Genomic DNA, 18,082 nt, shown 5'->3' with positions numbered 1-18,082 from the left:
CCTATCCCCTTGAAGAGAATGGAAAAGGAAACAAAGCTCATTAGGCAGAAGCTGTAAGATGGATAAGGATTTGAGGTGGATTTATGGACTTCGTTACCTTCACGTAATAGTATCTGAGAGCACGGCTGAGTTTATCATAGTTCATACTGGGCTTGTTCTTGCGGATTCCCCAGAGTCTGGCCACCTCCTCTGCCTGCAGCAGTTTGAACTCCCCGTCGTTGGAGGTCCAACAGATGATATTCTTGTTCTGAGGCTCTTGGAGGAGTTGGAGGAGGAACTGCCACAGGGTGATAGCACTGTCCATAGCAGTAAGCTGAAATTCAGAAAGGCAGATAAGAAGCAACAGATTAGGAACGGCGCATTTTCTTCATCTCCCTAGAAAGGGGTAATGGAGCAGAGATGTTATTTCCAAAGCCAGCAAGAGTAAAAATTATTAGTCACCAGTCGTGAAAGATGTTCCCTGCAGAACAGAGAGGCTGAGAGCCAACTGCTGTCGTCTCCTCCCACATGTCAGTACTTTTCACATGGGTTATATTTAGCCTCATTTAACTAAATCAGGTCACTTTGGGTAAGTTGCAATGAGTCACTATCCCAAAAAAAAAATATATTTTTTTCTAAGTTGTTCCATGTTCACCCACTCTGACTTGTACTGCTTTATGAGAAACAGCTCAGGTGCACCCAGGTAAAAATCAAACCTCCCACTCGCCCCCTCCTTTCCTTACCTGCACCCACCTCCAGCCTCGGTATCTTTAAGAAAATAGAGCAGATCAAACAACCGCTTAAACTACATGAAGATGCCAGTGCAGAACAACCCACTTTTCCTTCAGTTCACATTTCTGCTGCCTCTTTTGTAAGCAGCCCTCTCAATCAACAACCAACCTCCTCTCTTCCGAATCTCCTTTCTTTTCCAGGTATCATCCCTGTCTCTTCTAAGAAAATAAACACGAAAGTAAATAAAACTATTTCAATGGCTGCCTTTGCTTTTCCCTTGACTCCTGCCATGTCTTACCTACATCCGTCATGTAGGCTGAGACTTTCTAGGGCTAGTACCTGGCAGCCGATTCACGCACTTCCAGTGTGGTTTTCTTGCAGGGAAACTGTCGATGTATAAATCCAAGGACAGACAAGCAGCAGAGATGACGTTTTTCCTTGCCCATATCTGACTACAGTACTTCCACCGATATTTTTAAACGGAACACTAATAATCCTGTCTGCACAAGGGAAGTATAAGATACACTGTGAATTAAACCAGATAAAACTACATTAATTCAGTATCCCATATGGATTCTCTTATTCCAGAACAGAACAGTTCCATCAGTGCAAACTTAAACTCCTTCCAATGAAATAAACCCACACCCAGACACCCTGCAATAAGAACCATCACGGTGAATTACACTAAAAATGTAACTAACTGCTAATTTGCTGGTTTTTCCCCCCCACACGCACAGTCAAACCTCAGTAAAGGCAAACCTAAAGAGCACAGGGATTTCCATCTGGGTGAATCTGCAGCCCAAGCGAACAAACGCTATTCACAAGCAGAAGGTCCAAACCCGAGGCATCAAGTCCAACTCCAGCAAGCAGGATCCACGCCCACGTTGTTTGAAGTCCACGTCTACGCAGGGATAAGTTTTAAGAGACAGTCGGGACAGCCAGTTCATCTTTGCTACCAGAGCCTTTTATTTCAATCTCATTACTGTCCAGCATTTATCCAGCCCTATATAAGGAAGGGAACATCTACAAGTCAGAGCTTCAGAATTTAGTCAGCCCAGTAAAAGGATTACTGCTGACAGTTTACACAGGACTATGTATTCTTATTTAAATAAGGTGCCCTAGGGCAGGTACTTTTTTGGGCACAGCCCACTGCATTTAACCTATTTTTAAGAATACCTGCCTAATGGCATGCTTACATGACTACACAGGGATGTTACATTGATCAAGTCAGCTAAATTGCTGCAATTACACAGAACAATCTCAAAATGAAGGACACCCACACCACCTTGTTATGCTGGCCTAAGGTGCTTTCCTCGTTAATTACTGTATGCATACAACTCCATGCTTGCCCAAATTAATTGCACAGTACTCTAAGAAAATACCAGCTGCTGAATGCTGCGCTTTGAGACTCTTCCCACACGGTACTGTGGCACGCCAGCTGAACCGTACGGGAACTCGGGGCCAGGCAACCACACTCAAACTCTTCCAGGGCTTCTCCTCGGACTTGTGTTCACATTTGCCAATAACATTTCACATCTGCCTACCGGCTCCGCAGAGGGCACACGTGCTGCGGAGCCTCCTCATTATCCCATCGGGATGATGCACATGCACGGGGTGTTGTGTAGACATAAGGACTTGATTCTACCGTTCTGCAGAGCTGTCAATACTAGTGATATGTGTTAACAGAGAAAGAGCAGGAAAATGAAGTTGAGTGATTATTCCCACGCTACATTTATCTACAGCACTTTCAAAATCCATAAGCAGCACTGCACCAAATAGCGCTGACTGATGCAATGGGAGGCAATCACATAGAAATTAGATTAGCAGCAGAATTTCACAGTGGCAAAGGGGTTCTTTTCTCCTCCTGAAAATCCATGCAGATTTCACCTCAGACTTTAAATGCTATTATTTCACTGGGCTGCTTCCCTTTATCTCAAAGCTCACCAACATCTACCGCAGTCAAGCGCTATTGCCTAGGTCAAAGCCGGTTTTGAATCAAGCTGGAGACGCACAATACTGACAGACCCACACTCTGACAGCACAGAGTTCAACAAGACACAGTCCACATGAGTGACCAAGACGATGGAAGGCACAAGATTATATATATTTTTTTTTTTTAAAATCACCTTTCCCAGTGATGAGCTACATTCCGAGGAGCACTTGCCAAAATAAAGAGTTCGTGCTGCCTAAATCCAAAATACTGCACCTTTCCAGCTGGAAGGATCCTTCTCCCAGGGGCAGTTACAGACCGTACTGGAGTGTTAGACCGATCAAGTTACTACTGATGCTTCTGGTATTTACAGGCTTTAGGGTTGTCATGATTCAGTCCATCATCTGGAGGATACATCGCATACCCTCAGCACCCTCTACCTCAAAGAGTCTTTCTTACGTTAGACACATGAACAAGGTGGAGAAGTTTTACTTAACTCCCTGGCTGTTGTAGAAAAGGAGCAGAGAGCACTCTGGAATTGTTAATGGACAGGTTATATTGCATAGGAGAGAACAAATGTCCCTCTATTAAATATTTATTGCATGCCTATACAGGAAACAATGGAGAGCTGCCTCAATGGAACCAGGAGTATACAGTTTTGTACAGAAGGAAGGCCAGAAAATAACCCTCCAAACTGGTCAAAGCAACAGGATGACAGGTGGATACTGCCCCTTCAGGGTCCAGGAGTAAGCTGTAACTGGGAAAGTATAATATGTATATGGGAGATAATGTTGTGTTATGAATCAAGGCTTCTCATTTAACATTTTTTATTAAAGTTGCTTTGATATGGCATAAGAATACATCAAAGAACTGTTACTTCTCCAGGAAAAAGCAGAATGAAAAAAAACCATCACACAAGATGTAAAATTAAAACCAGTACAGGCGAGATGAGCACTTCTCTTTGTTTAAGAACAGGCTAACGCATTAAAAAGGTTCTCCCTTCTTTAGCACCTGGGGCAGAAGGCAGCTGATGCCCTTCACGAGCCTTTCCCTTGCAACCGCAGGGACCGAGCAGCGGTTCAAGCTCCTTGTGCTATCCACATTTTCCAGAACACCTTCAGCTGCCCTGGCACAGGGGGACCAGCTGTTACAGAGGCTCCCATCCACACCAGGTCAGGGCCACGTACTCAGAAGCATCCCCCTCCTGCACTGACAGTGGAAGAAATTCAGAAGACCCTTGTCCTTTTTACCGAGATATACACCAAACCCCACACTCCCCAGAGATGTTACAGGCCCATGTGTTAGAGAAACTAAAGAAATCAAGATAAGGACAGAAGCACACCATCCCACTCCACACTAACAATGGTGAGATGTTGCTTCTTTCATGATTTATAAACATTATTTCAACTTCTTTCAAAACTACATCTCCTTTCATGAAAAGGCATCAATCTCCCAGCACAGCTCCCCGTCAGCATAAAAAGCCTGGTAGTTTGATTGCTTTTTCTTCAAGATGAATATGCCAATAATTACAAGCACACACCACTGCAAAGCATCGTTTTGCTGAAGGTTACTTTCCTTGCTTGGAGAAAGAAAAAGGTCTCATTTGAAAAGACGACGAGGGAATGGGGCAGAGAGGCAACACTGCTGCTTGTGACGACGGCCCTTCCACTTCTGCACCATTTCAGTACAAGGAAAAAATAGTTGCTAGAGGCAGAGGGCAGTTATACTTTGTAATGAGTATGCTAAAATAGAGCACTATTATTGTCTTGAGATCTTCTCTGACGCCTACGGATGACCCTTGAAGTATACTGAGTAGCTGACAGAATTTGGCTGCAGTACTCTAAATACAAGTGCTGCAAACTTGAGCTTTCTCGTGTTGCTGCAGCTTCGTTTGAGGTTGCTGGAGATCTGTTTGAGGCCTTGACTTTACAAAGCTTTGAGTTTACAAAAAGAAACCCAAAACACAGGACAGGAGATATGTATCTTTTCCAGCGCCTTCTCACGCGCTTGCACCACAGCGTGCTCCACACGATCCGTTTGATTACAGAGCCTCAAGGCTTTGCACCTTCTGTGGAAGGAGAGTGCGCAATCACTGGGTGGCACAGCAGACAGGAGGAACAGTTTAGGAAGTGGCATATGGTAATCTCTCCCTGGCCAGCAGCTATACTTACTGTTGCAAAACAAACTCGAGCGTTCATCCCTTCGTGCTCAAAAAGGAGAGGGCACCTCATTATGCCCCAGCGGGGCGGCAGCCAGCTAGCCCCTGAGGGTAGCAGAGGCAGGACCTGGGGGGGGGGGGGGGGGGGGGGGGGTCTGGTCTGCCCTAACCCCCGTCTTCAAGGTCTTCTGGCAGATTTCCTGTGCTTTGACTCAACACCAAGAACAGCTCAAGTAATCTGTCACCTCAGTTTGTTCCAACAGTCTCTTATAAACATCTGCAGCCTGATGACTTCTGCAGATGGACCGAATAAAGCAGTCGGGTCTACAGCCCGCACAGAACCAAAGGATGGTGCGAAGGAAGGAAAGGATGTCACACAGACCTTACACAGGGAGGACAAAAATCACCACTGCCACGTATTTAAGTGTCACGGTTACAGCTGCCCGGGTATTTACACAGAAGTGACATCTCAGAAGATGACTTTGGAAGCAGCACAGAGCAGAGGTAAACACATAGGGTGACAAAGAAACCACTCCTCAGATCACAAACACTTTGTTAAAAAAACACCACCGCCAAACCACAAACAGTCAGCACCAGTAACTTAAGAGATGGTCTTGGGGACCTCAGACTTCGTGGTGCTTGTCAGACCTTCAGCAGGCGAGCAGATCGAGCCTTCACACCGCTCCAGGACAGCTGGGCTTGCTGCACGTACAGCACATGGCGCTCCGCACCGGTGCACCAAAGCCCAACTGTTTAGACATTACTACGCAAAACTATTCTTCTGGTTTCTTAATAGTTTAAGACGGCCATGGTGTGTGAACAGAAGGAATTTGTAGACAATAACTCCTGCTGCATTGTGCAATATTCCTGTGGACACAAGGCCTTGACAGTTGTTCCCAGAAAATAAACAACAGAATAACTCTGGTTGAAGGAGATTTCTGGAGGTCACAGGCCCAACTCCTTGCTCAAAACAGGGCTGACTTCAAAGTTAAATCAGGTTTTTCAGTGTCTTTGTCCAGGCAACTAACTCACTAAATAGCCGCCCTATTCTTTTTTATTTTAGCCAAGGGACAAAGAGGTGTAACACTGCTGACGAAGTACCTAATTAAGTAACAACACACAACCAAGCAACAATTTCATTAGCACAGCACTTAAAATATCCCATTACTAATAAACCTTTCACAAAATATCTTCAAGCTCCTGGGGCTGCAATTCACCTGAATTAATACTTTTAGGATTTTTTTCCCATTTTGATTCATTTTAGAGAGAGCCTGCCACCCAACACATATGAAACCTAGTGCCCCAAAAGCACCCTGTTCAGGGTGCTAGTATCGCACCATCACATACTCCGACGTGGTGGGAAGTGTGTAAGGGTATTTAGTCCTTTTCCAGAACACACAGAGCATTGTAAAAGCACTTATAACTACTGTCACTATCACTTGCTTATTAGCATGCTTCCCAAAGACAGGTGAATTGCCTGTTGAAAGCCTGTTCCACGTGTAAAATAAAATTACTACTTACAAGGAATTCAACTATCGATGCAGACTTCTACATCTGCAACACCACCGCTAAAAAATTCCGACCCCTGGCAGCTTTCCAAGTAGCCGCTGAATTAGACCTTCTCTAGTAAACACTAAAATCAGGCAAGAACAAGAAAAACACATGCTAGCCTCCAATAAATGCTTGCCTTCCTCTCGGCTCTGGCATTCACTGCACCGTTGTTTCCAAACCAGCCAGGAAAATCAGCTTGTTCTGAAGGAGAAGCCGTGGTTATCGAGGCAGGAAGCTCCTTGGAAGGAAACGCTGGAGGATGTCCTTATGATAAGAGCTGCTCCAGTTTACATTCCCTAATCCCACTCCAAGTTTGACAGTTTTATCTACTTAAAACAAACACCGCAATAAATTTTGGGTTCTTGGCTCAAAAATCATTTTCTACGAAATTAAGGTGTGAGCAAATATTTTGGGGTTTAACAACAAATAGTTTCAGCTTTTCAACTCCTATCTAAGAAATAAATATATCCCTTTCTTCATGTTTTCTACTCTAGTAATAGTCTACTAGAAAACAAGCCATGAAGGAGAACAGCGGCATCGGGATGCCCATCGTGCTCACGGCTAAAGACTCGAGCTGGCAGATGAGCCAAGCAGCTCTCCGGGCTTTTTGAATCTTGACACAGAGATGATGGTGCCCCCTTTGTTATCTAACACGGTTTTGCCTAGCACACACTGGCACTGAAAAACGTTTAACCTGTTCGAACCAGGCCGGTAAGGGGACTTCAAAGCACAGACCACGTTCTTCCTCCAGCTGCTACAACCGTTCTGATCCTCCACCCCTGGCTAAGGGTGACTGACATCCCAGTGCAGCCAGTTTTAGGCACAGCAGACCTCATCTCCCTGCTTTTCCGTATCTGAGGAAGAGTCTCTCTTTTCTACCTCTTTTTTTATAGGGTATGAGACCTAAGAGAACATGGGAGGGTTTAGGCCAAACTGGGAGCGAACTTCAAAAGCAAAATGCCTTTGATCAGCAACCTGCTTGTTTTCTGACACTGATGCGATTGTTTCCGAGCAAAGGCATAAAAATACTTATTTCCGTGGAAGCTCCTCTCTAAGCAGATTACGTTTGCTTCCTCCTTATCTGCTACCACAAAAGGCTGAGGGGAATGTTTACCAACAGCACATCAGATTAGCTTCAATAGACACACCGCGTCTGCTCAAAGTAGAAGCATCCTCGTTTAAAAGTAAAGGGTCACATCTCTGCATCACGCTACGGACTAAACCCCAAACAAAAGGTTCAACAGTTTATGTCAATCCTAACTAACTTTATTATGAAAAGGAAGTCTCATTTAAGAGGGAAAAGGTTTCCTTTAATAATGTTTATAATACACTCAGCCTGGTTGCTATGACAATGGAACAACTACCCTCTACAAACAGGCACGAAGACCCTAAAAATAAACAGGCCGACAAAAATCACGCACACGCAGCTCTGACAGGCAGGCAGCGCCTGGTGCGGGGATCGTGTTTGTTGGGAATATGATGAAGATAAAGAAATGTTAACGCCTCGATTTCCCACCCGCTGCAAGAGCACTCGCCTACCAACGCCATTCCCGTATTTCTCTGGAGCTGCCACTTCCAAAGCGACACCACCGGAGCCAGAACTCTGGGTTCCACCCCCCCGCGGGCAGCAGCGCGGTGGGGATGATGAGAAGTTTGTGAAAATAAGGTAAGGACGGTGGAAGTAACGCACAGGTACGCGCAGAGGGGTGTGTGTACATGTAAACAGGCATAAAAAAAAAATCATAAAAGCCTAAGAGCAGGCATTTGCATACTTTCTCTGTGGATGCGCTTATTGATGTGGGCAGGCACCCACCCATCGCACAAAGCACTGAGTGCACAGGTATATAAAATAAATATAATTAAACAGGCGCAGAGTCAGGAAGGACAGAGCCCGGCCGTTCGGTGCCAGGCGCGGGCCCCCGCCGGCGGAGAGGCCGGGCAGGCAGCACCGAGCGCGGGGACACCCGCCCGCGCAGCCCCGAGCCCCGGGACACGGGGGGCGGCCCTGGCTTCCCCCCCTCCGCCCCCGGAGCCGGGCCCGGGCCGCCCGCGGATCAAAGCCCCGAAGCGGGCTGCGCCCTCCGGCGCTCCCGCTCCCCGGCCGCCCCCGCCCGCACCCCCCACTCCGCCCGGAGGCGGCGGCCCCCCACCCCCTCCGTGACCGCCGGCCGCGGCCCCCCGGCCCTGCCCAGACCCCCTCAGCCCCGCCGCTCCGGGCCCGGCGTCCCCCCCCGCCGCGCCGGCCCCGCTCACCGAGGAGGAGCCCCGCCGGTCCCCGGGCGTCGCGTTCCCCTCGCGGCGGGCAGGTGCTAGGAGCGGCTCCCCCGCCGCCCTTCATGACCGGGCACCCCCCCGGCGGGCCGGGCGCCGGGCCCCCATCCCGGGCGGGAGGAGCCGGGCGAGCAGCGCAGGGCAGCGGCGCGGAGGCGGCAGCGGCGGCGGCGCGTTACATGGCGGGACGCGGAGCGCCCGTCCCTCCGCCGCCGAGCCTCCGCGGCCGCCGTACCCCACACTTCCGCCCACGGCCCCGCAGGGGCGCGGGGCGATCGCGCCCGCCGGCCAATCCCCGCGCGGAACGCGGGCGCCGCGGGCCAATGGGACGGCGCCGCCCGCCCACCGCCCGCAAGGCCCGCTGGGAAGTGTAGTCCGCCGGGCCTAGCGCCCGCCCGCAGCCATGTGCCCGCGGCCCGGCCCCGCCGGGAGCCCGAGCCCTGCGCACCGCCGGGGGGGCCTTTGCGTCGGTGCCACGAACAACACGGACACCCCCCCCACCCCTCGGCCTGCGGAGCACGGGGGGCCGTGGGGTGAGCGGGGCTACACACTGGCGAGGGCCCCCAGCCACAGCGGGGCACCTCGGGAGAGGGGAAGGGGCTTAGGCTGCAGTGAGCTGCAGAACGTGACAATATTTGTTAAAATCGCCTCCCCCCCCCCAAACAAACAAACCAACAAACAAACAAAAAACATCAACAAAACAAAATTAAAAATGAGAACTCCTGGAAAACCGGGGATGTTTTCAGGCAAGGTGAAGGCAAGGGTGTCGGGGCTGGCTGGAACAGGGCACAAGCCCACGGTTGGATGCACCCTCGCAGGTGCCTCCTACGCTGAGCAACTCGCACATAAAAATATCCCTTCTCTGGAGAACAGTGCTGCCACACGCTCATGTCCTCCTGGGGAACGAGGTGGCACTGCGCTGTCAGTTCAAGACACCCACTTGGGTGTATTCCCCATGGAAAGCTGCAGGGTTTGGCTGCAGTCTTACAGCAGCTCCACATCACTGGGTCCTTCCCACACCATCCCCATCCCTCCATCCCCATCCCTCCATCCCCATCCCTCCATCCCCATCCCTCCATCCCCATCCCTCCATCCCCATCCCTCCATCCCCATCCCTCCATCCCCATCCCTTGCCCAGCGCGCTGGTGGCAAAGCGACAGCACCTTCACGCTGCCCAGGCTGGGCAGGAGGTAAGGTGACTCCGGGCTCGCCTCCAGCCAGACACCACACAGGCAGCAGCTGCCTTCACCCCACCATAGCCCATCACAGCGACCCCTGCACACACAAGTCCCCAGGAAAGTGCTCATCTGTGGTCAGGTGGAAGGTGCCGCCTTGGCCTGCAGACCAGCAGCCCCAGTCCTGAGGCACGTACCGAAAAAAATCACTCCTCTTACCCGCTGGAGAGCGAGGCGCGTTCCATTGGATCAGGCATCGGGAGCAGGAGGTGAAGTGCCGAGAAGGCAGTGCTCCCGCGCTTCCCTCCCCCGTGAGCAAACAGCCCTTGCTGCTGCACCACTAGATTCCCACCCATTGGCAGAGAAGAAAACAAAACGCAAACAGCGCTGCACTGTCAACGATGGCACATGCCAAAACACGCAGCTTTCCGTTTCCTAGGCACATGCCGGTAAAAGGTTAGCTGCGCCAGCACCACCTCTGCTCGGTGCGTTTCATCCATCGCCTTCGAACAAGCGTGAGTCCTGCTCGGTACGTGGGCACGAGCCAAAGCACCGCGCAGCCAGGCACGCTGCCGTTCGGGAAGCACCGCCGTCCCCCAACGCAGAAGGATCCTCAGACCCTGGGGAAGCCTGAGCAGCTCCAGCTGCCATTAATGCCATTGCTATACAGGCAAATTCCAGATCATCACCAGGTCATCCCCTTCAGCTGGTCCCATTTCACGGAGCCAAATGACAATCAGAGGAAGTGTAAGGAGGTTTCTAAACTTGGGAGCAAGGCCGGGAATGCAGTGTGGCATTTGACAACACCCTTAAACCTTTATCAGCACTTATTGCAGGGGATCAGAAGGGAGACAAAAGCAGAGAAAGTAGGGGAGTTCAGGGAATCGAGATGTCTTTTGACTACAGGGAAGTAGTACAGGGGTTTCCCCCACAGCATGCTTTCTGTCACAGGGAGAGAGGAAGGTTTTAACCAAGTTGACCATTATTTATTTATTTTCAGAAGTTAACTACCGCATTATAAAGCAACATTAAGAGAATGGTTTCTGGTTTTCCCACCCTGCACTTAAAAAACCAACCAAACAAACAAAAAAAAAAACCAACAAAAAAAAAGTAAAAGCGAGATGAGACAGGGCAAGGAGAGGAAGAAAAGAAAATGGTAAGGAGAAAGGGCAGCAAAAGACTCCATGAAAGTCCAGAGTCAGTTTCTGCAGCTTTCAAAAATAATTACAGCCCCTCTGAAATGAAAGCATGTGCTGTTTTCCTTTTGTTTTGCCCCATGGAAGGCGTTGGTCATTATTTCCATAGAGCACTTCACCTTATCGGTGCTGCTTTTCCCTTAGGAATGGCCAGGCCAGGAAGCGCTGACCCAGGAACAAAGACCTGGAGCCCAGGAGGCCCCGTTCCCCTGGCGCTGAGCAGTTGCCTCCTCACTTCTACCTGATCTTCTGCACTGCAGATGACTCAAATAGAACCAACGCTCCACGGGTGAGCCAGACTTACTAACAAACACCACAAGCCTTTGCTCCAGCATCTCCCTGCACCCATCCCCTCTTTTCTTCTGCTGTGCTCCATCCTAACCTCTCGCTGTTTAGAGCTTGGGCTCCATTCTCCCACACCAAATCAAAAAACAAAGAGGAACATAAAGGAAAGCCCCTGTGTGCTCTCAGACTCTTCCTGTAGAGTCACACATGGGAGGTTTGCCAACATCTGCATGCGTGTACCTCAAACAGAGCTAAATCCATTTCTTTGGGGAAGGACCAGCACCTGGGTTTGCACAACTTGCTTGGGGAGCACTCCTGACATCAGCTGCTTCCCCAGGAGCTCCTACAGCCTATGGGACTGGCACACACCATGACGTTTCTTTGGGTATCTTTTCCTCATTTGGCACCGAGCATCACTTACTTGCAAAGTAGGAGAACAATATGGCTCTGAAAAGGAACATTTCACAAGATACACGATCGCACAAACCCAGCGTTTCAGCACGCGTGCCAGACTCCAGTGGGGTCCCAACATGTTTTCCAAGGCAAACAGCAGAGCTCCATCTCCGAGCGCGCCACCACAACTCCAGACTATTCCCTGGCTTTGTTTCCACTTGCCACCAGCAAAATCTACCAGCACACCCAAAACTTTCCTATTTCCTTAGCACTCAGGTAAGAAACAATGCACAAGCTGAACCCAAAATGACAGTGCAAGCTGCTGTGGAAGAGGGACAGCACACAAAAATCAACTCCACTCCACCCCAGCATCCAAAGGACCTAAAGGGCTTCAGCTGTATCAGCCAGGGTAACTCCGCTCAGAAACAATCAAAGCATCTTTTTTAGAGGGATAATAAATTTCTGACTTTGTGCAACTCTCACTTTGTTCTGCTTCCCCTGCTGTGGGTTTGCAATCCAGCATGGGCTTGTTCTTATCTTAGACAACATCACAAGGGAAAAAATACAGGACAGACAAAGGGATGGAATAAAAATCAAGCAGGCAACAAGGCAGGGTTTGGAAAAAGCTCATACGCAAAGGCCTTTTAAAAAAGGCAGCTCACATGTAAAGGCATTTTAAAGAGGCAGCAGACAAAGGAATTCAAACACAAATGCATTTCAGTTGGGATTTCTGGTGAAGGTTAATTAGACAGCAGCACCTAGAAATAGATTTTGTGAGTTCTGAGGCAAGGACAAAGTCATGAGGTGATACCCAACTGCCAGTTCTCGGAAAGCACAGGACAACCCCATCAGAAAAGCACAGGGGCTTCTAAAAGCACTGACTTATCAAAAAAGAGAAATCTTACTGCAAGGTTCTGACTTTACCATCACGTGGCCTTGGCCTGAGACAGTGGGGAAACACAAGCACCAGGAACGCCAGAAAATTATGCAACAGCTAATCAGACCCCAACAAGGCCTTGCTCCAGAAGATGGAGGTGCTATTTTAATACAGCTCCCAACTCCAAGGCTGAGCTTTGCAAGAGTTCTGGGAATCCAGAAGTCGTGAAATAAGCAGAACAGCTACGAGAGGTTTTGTGCCTCATTAGTGAGAGGCTACACTCACAAGGGAAAAGCCTTTAGATCAAGGAAAGTTGTTTGTTTTTAAAGTTTCACAACCAAAACCCACTCGTTGGCCTCTCAAGAGAGATGCTCTCAGGAAGCTTAATGTTCAACACAGTGTCGGATCACTGAAGCTTCAGTTACCAATATTAGCACCTTAAACCACAGCTCCCAAGACATCCTTGGAGGTAGAAGGGGGGAAGGCAAGCCCCCCGCTCACTTGCAGCCTGGGGGAAGGATGGGTTGCTGGATACAAGCAGCAGGAGCAGCACAAGTCACGCAGCAGCAGGGACACGCAGCTCTGGGCTCAGGGGCTGCCACCCGCCCCCATCCCCTACAGAAGCTCTACCAAAAAAGTGGGCATGAGTGCTGCTAGTTTGCCTACGAGGCCTAGATGGTGCTAGTCATCAACCTGACAAATTTACAGCAGAAGACCTGCTGTCACTTGGTTCAGAACAGCTTCCCACCCTGCTCGCAACCCACCACAAAGCCGGGGCTTCGCGACCCAGGGAAACGCAATGCTCCTCACAGGGATGCCACCCTCAGCATCCCTGGATGCGTGACACTCCCTTGTGCAGGAAGTCATCGCTTCAGAGAGGTCCCAAAGATGCTGCAGGATGCCCATGGAGTATTACAAGGCCCACAAATACCAGCTACCTTTGCTGAAGCTAAAAGGAGCACCCTGAAGATGATGGAGAAGTAACTGGGTTCGCATCCTCGTGTTCCCTTTCATGCCCAAGCTGCCAACGGTCTTGTATTGCTCAGCCCCAATATAGCCTTTTTGCACTCTGGCTTTTCAGCTGTCTGGGTTTCCTTTGCAGAGAGCAGCTCTGCCTCTGCTTTGGTGTTTGCTGATGCTTTCAAAAAGCCATGGATTTGCGCTGGTTTCAAACCTTGGTTATTCCCGAGTCTGTAACAGGAAAGCCCCTGCCTTGAGGGCCAGGCAATCCGCACACTGCTCAGGGCAGGTAAGAGGAGAGAGGAAGTTCTGCATCCTACAGCAGGCACAGGGTGGCCAACCCAGCCCAAAGCCTCCATTTCCAGTCCCCCGGAGATGTTTGACTGGGACAAGTCCAAGGCTTGTCAGCAGAAAACCCTGCAGGGGAGTTCGCTGTGATAGCAAATGCTCCAGAGTTAAATACTTTGCTGAACAGGACACATGATGCCCAGCTCATACAACAGCTGTTAATATTCTAAGGAACAGATAATATTATATTTCAGGAAAAAGCAAAATTACCCAGTTACATGAGAACTTCACTATGCAGTGAGGAACTAGATACAGTGGGAGAAAAGCTGGTTTTGTTTTGGGTTTCTTTTTTTTTCAGAAGGGCTAGTCTCCACTGACTCAGATAGGCTTGGAGGTGGTTTCAGGTGCTTATGAAAGTTAAGCCCTGAAGCTGTGCACCAGAGGATCTCTGGTTATTACAGAGCGTTGCCAAACTAGTTTCCACCATGTTATCTATGCAGCCCTTCTCCTGCTAAAAGCACAATTCCCCTTGTGACGTTCCCACATCCTGAATAAAATTCCTGAAAACAACTCTCAAAAACCTCACTGGTTCTCCTCCTGGCCTGACCCAATGGCACCGTCACAGGTGGTAACAACAGGGCAGTCGGGACCCATCATGACCAGTTAAATGGCATCTGGAATTTCATTTCAGAGCCTGTTGTTTGCACAAACAACCCAGGGTCTGACATGGAAGGGGTGAGAAGCAGACTGCGGTGCTCGGCTCTCTTAACAAGGAGCTGCGAAACTGCAGTTGGGGAGAAATTGGTAATACACAGGGACAAGCCAACACTTCCAAAAGTGAACGCAGATCCGTGGATGTCAAATCACACGCCTGATTTCCACCCCCTCCCACCACATACTTTGTAAGCCAAAAAAAGGCTTTATCTGGGTGGATTTTCCAGGGAAGGAGAAGCCCTTTCTGTACCACTGCCCAGTTCGTGGATCAAACAACAGAAAATGGCACAGCTGACCAGATACCATCACCCCCATCCTTTCCCACAGGGCTCCAGCCACAGAATTTATCCCATCAGCTGGAAACCTTCCCCCAGCAAGGCAGCTCAGCCCAAACGTCAGCAAACAGAGTGTTTTACCTGCACAGGCAGCGGAGGGCAGCTCCCAGGAAAGGTGCATCCCTGCAAACAACCTGTCCAAAGTCCATGCTAAGAGCACACATCCAGCCTGGGGGTAGGATCGCTGAGCCCCGACAGGCAAGCCAGGAACAAAAGCCAGTCACTCATTAGCCTTATTCCTAAACAGAGATGTTCTTCCCTGCTCCAGCCTCCCTGCCAGTGGACTTGTGCCTTCTTAGAAAGCTGATTATGAAGCGGTAAGTCATCCAGCATGGCCAGGCCAAGCCAGCCAGCTGTTTTAATTTAGCTGGTTTGTTCGTTAAGTCTCGCTGTGCCCTTAACCCCTCTGTTCCCAGGGCAGAGGCTCCGGGGAGCCCCAGACAGCAGGGAGAGGTGAGCAGAGCATGGGGTGGGAGCTACTGCATCAGCTGCAGCACAAGGCCATGACATACCCCACTTCTTTGCAAGGAAACATTGCATTTTGTGCTTAGCCGTGGCTCCAGAAGAGCTTGAACCATAGCCCAGGACACGTGCAAACCAACAAGAGGCTCCTGTCCCTTTTTGCTTCCAACTTCAGGCCTGAGATGTGCTGCTGAGCCACCTGAGGGTTAACGCCGAGCCGCTGCAAACCTTCTCCACCTGTTTCCCATTACCAGCTCCACTTTTTGTTACTTAGGGCCAGGATCTGGCCCAGCTGGTGGCTAGCTGTCCAGGCAGCGGAGGAACACTCAACTGACCCCCTTTGTCTCTGCAAACACTTGCTTGTTTTCCAGCCTGTGTGGTCCCGTGCCCGTAAAAGCTATTTACTGTTCTGAGAACACTCAAGGCTCCAGTTTGCTACCTGCCCCAAGCCAGCTTCTGCTGCTGAACCACTGGGTGAACCAGAAATCACACCAAGAATTGCATTTGCCCCAAATAAAACTGGGCTCTGGAAGGGACAATTGTTAATAAAAATCCAGTTCTCATTTTATGGGGCGGGGGGGTAAAGAAAAACCTATATGCCATCATCCATCTTAGAGCTATGTTTCCAAAGGGGCCTTCAATCAAACTGTGGGTTTGCACTGGCCCTTACCTCATCTCAGAGGATGAGCAGCCAGCACGAGCTCCACGTGGGCTGCAGCTTGGGGCTGTCAGTGCTGTCACTTGTGCTGCCGAAGATGGAGGGCTCTGCACTGCGTACTGCTATATCCAGAGCCGCAGCTGCAAATTTAGAAACGTTGCCTGAATTTCTCTTTGTGCTCTCCCACGTCCTGCCCTGCTACAACTCCTGTCTGCTTGCGTTTCGGTTCTTAAAAACCACTGCTTAGCAACCTGACAGCCTTTTCGCTTCGAGCACAAGGCAACCAGTTCCTCCCATTCCCACTCCTCCAACAGACAAACCATCCGAGATGGAGCCAGGCTGACAGCCCGGCAGCCGCGGTGACATGAGGGCAGCTTGTGTCACCTCTTGGCAGCTCCAGTGTATTTCTGTCTGTGGGAGGACAAAGACGGGTCTCCATCCCTCCTGATGCCACAGATCGCATCTGTACTTCCACAACAAGCGTTTCTGCTGTGGAGTAATATCCTCACTGGAGCAAAGGATAGGTAATTACAGAGCCTTCAGTAAATCTTTTAAGCCACTCATCCAAAGTCCCCAGAGGGAAGCAGGTGAGACTATAATGCACATTGCACAAGAGATACGTATCTAGGGTATTTTATTTTATAAAAACCTCTCTCCCCTCCCTTTGCGGTTTGTTTAAAAGGAATGGCAAAACAAACCAGCCCTGTCTTCCACAGCGGATCCACCTTGGGAGCAGCGTGGACTCTGCCGTAGCTGCTCAGCAGATAAACTGCTGGAGAACAGAGCAGGGCCTTGCACTACCGATGAGGCACAGCCCTTCTTGCTCCACACTTTGGAAACGTACAACCTCCCCAGTTGCCTTCGGCTGAGAGCAGAGGGAGGCAGGATGGGGCAGGTCCAAAATGAACAGGGAGTGCTGTGAAAGAGTCTGGAGCGAAGGAGAAGAGCAAAGGGGGGGGGGACACAGATAAAAGCACAAGACGGGCATGAGTCATGTTGGCATCCAGCCTCTGAAGAGAGCCTGCCAGCAAAGAGGGTATGAAGTAAATTCCTAGCCAGGAAAAAAACCGCTAAAACAAAAGGCAACCCCAAAGAGGCTCTTGCATACCTGTCTCCTCTGGCTCATCATTAAAGGTTCAGCATCGTGTGAACTCGGGCTGTGTTTCTTGCTGGCATCTGGTCATCCCAGAGGTGGGAGCACCCACGGTGCGCTGGGAGAGCGCTCGCTCCCCCAGGCAGGGCCAGAGCTCCAGCTAAGCCTTGCAAAAGCTGCCTTCCTTCCCCAAAGGGGAGAGCTCTCGCCAAAGAGTCCACATCAGGGTTGCAGGTCTCAGACACTTCCACTTGCACACACAGGAAAGAAACCCCGCTGCAGGCAGCTCCTTTCTGTTCAGCCTATCCACACCTACCCACTTATGAGCTAAGGATGAAGGAGTTTAAAGCTGGGATCCAGAAACCAGCCCTCCCAGACCTTTGGGGAAAGCTTGGATCTGAAGTCAAGCAGCGTGGCTCCAGCTATTTCTGTCGTAAACCCTGCTCTCCCGCCTGGGGATTAGGAAAGCAAGTAATGCAGGTGTTCTCCGCGAAACACGCCGCTCAGGCACGCCAGCCCTTTGGAAGCCAACAGCGGATCCATTAGCTGGGGCTCCCGCTGCAGCCTTGCAGCTGGGGGAGCCACAAGCCGGTTCCCCGCTACGCTGCGGCTGGAAGCTGGCCAGCCAGCCTGCCTTCAGCTGCCGGCCTGCTTGGTTTTACAACCCAGAATCTAAACCCAAAGCCAGCTTTACTAACATTTCTCCTCGACGCTAACATCATTTCTGCACGCACTCACATTTCCACTTTGGAGAAACTTTTGCTGTTTATAGGGGCCAAAGGCATGGGGGAAGCGGACCCTGCTCGTTGGTGCCTATACAGGCTGGACCGTGGCCCTGCAGCACGGGAACAACAAAAAGCAGGAGAAACAAGTTCATCATGGGGACCCTCAGCGCACCAGAGAACCTCACTGGTGGAAAGTGCCCTACCCCATCTGTCTCCAACCTCCACAGCAGCAGCATCTCCTCCAAGGGCAGCAGAAGCAACCCCAAATATTCTAAACTAAGAATAAATCAAGGAATTTCA

The 18,082-nt window shown here is 50.2% G+C and overlaps 1 protein-coding gene and 1 long non-coding RNA gene across 8 annotated transcripts in view; one reads left to right on the top strand and one right to left on the bottom strand.

Moving 5' to 3' along the window:
* ELK4 (ETS transcription factor ELK4) overlaps window positions 1-10,074 on the bottom strand; it is a 23,132-nt gene extending 13,058 nt beyond the window's left edge. For 3 of the 7 annotated variants that reach the window (XR_005831300.1, XR_005831299.1, XM_040616813.1), the window contains exons 1-2: window positions 8,604-8,844; window positions 98-313 (exon numbers count right to left, since the gene is read on the bottom strand). Coding sequence is in view for 5 of the 7 variants with exons in the window: in XM_040616813.1 (XP_040472747.1) it covers window positions 98-304 (207 nt within the window). In the remaining 2 variants the exon portion in view is untranslated. Of the gene's footprint in view, window positions 1-97; window positions 314-1,050; window positions 1,715-2,093; window positions 2,179-8,603; window positions 8,845-10,015 lie in introns of those variants that run through there. The other 4 variants (XM_040616814.1, XM_040616818.1, XM_040616815.1 and 1 more) reach the window with 4 other exon arrangements.
* On the top strand, window positions 2,303-18,082 carry LOC121098609. Its single transcript, XR_005831302.1, has 3 exons — window positions 2,303-8,016; window positions 11,137-15,161; window positions 16,681-18,082. It is a non-coding gene; the product is annotated as an uncharacterized LOC121098609 (long non-coding RNA).

This window comes from Falco naumanni, chromosome 17, assembly GCF_017639655.2.
Source record: "Falco naumanni isolate bFalNau1 chromosome 17, bFalNau1.pat, whole genome shotgun sequence".
NCBI classification, from domain to species: domain Eukaryota; kingdom Metazoa; phylum Chordata; class Aves; order Falconiformes; family Falconidae; genus Falco; species Falco naumanni.
This window is presented reverse-complemented; position numbering and strand designations above follow the sequence as displayed.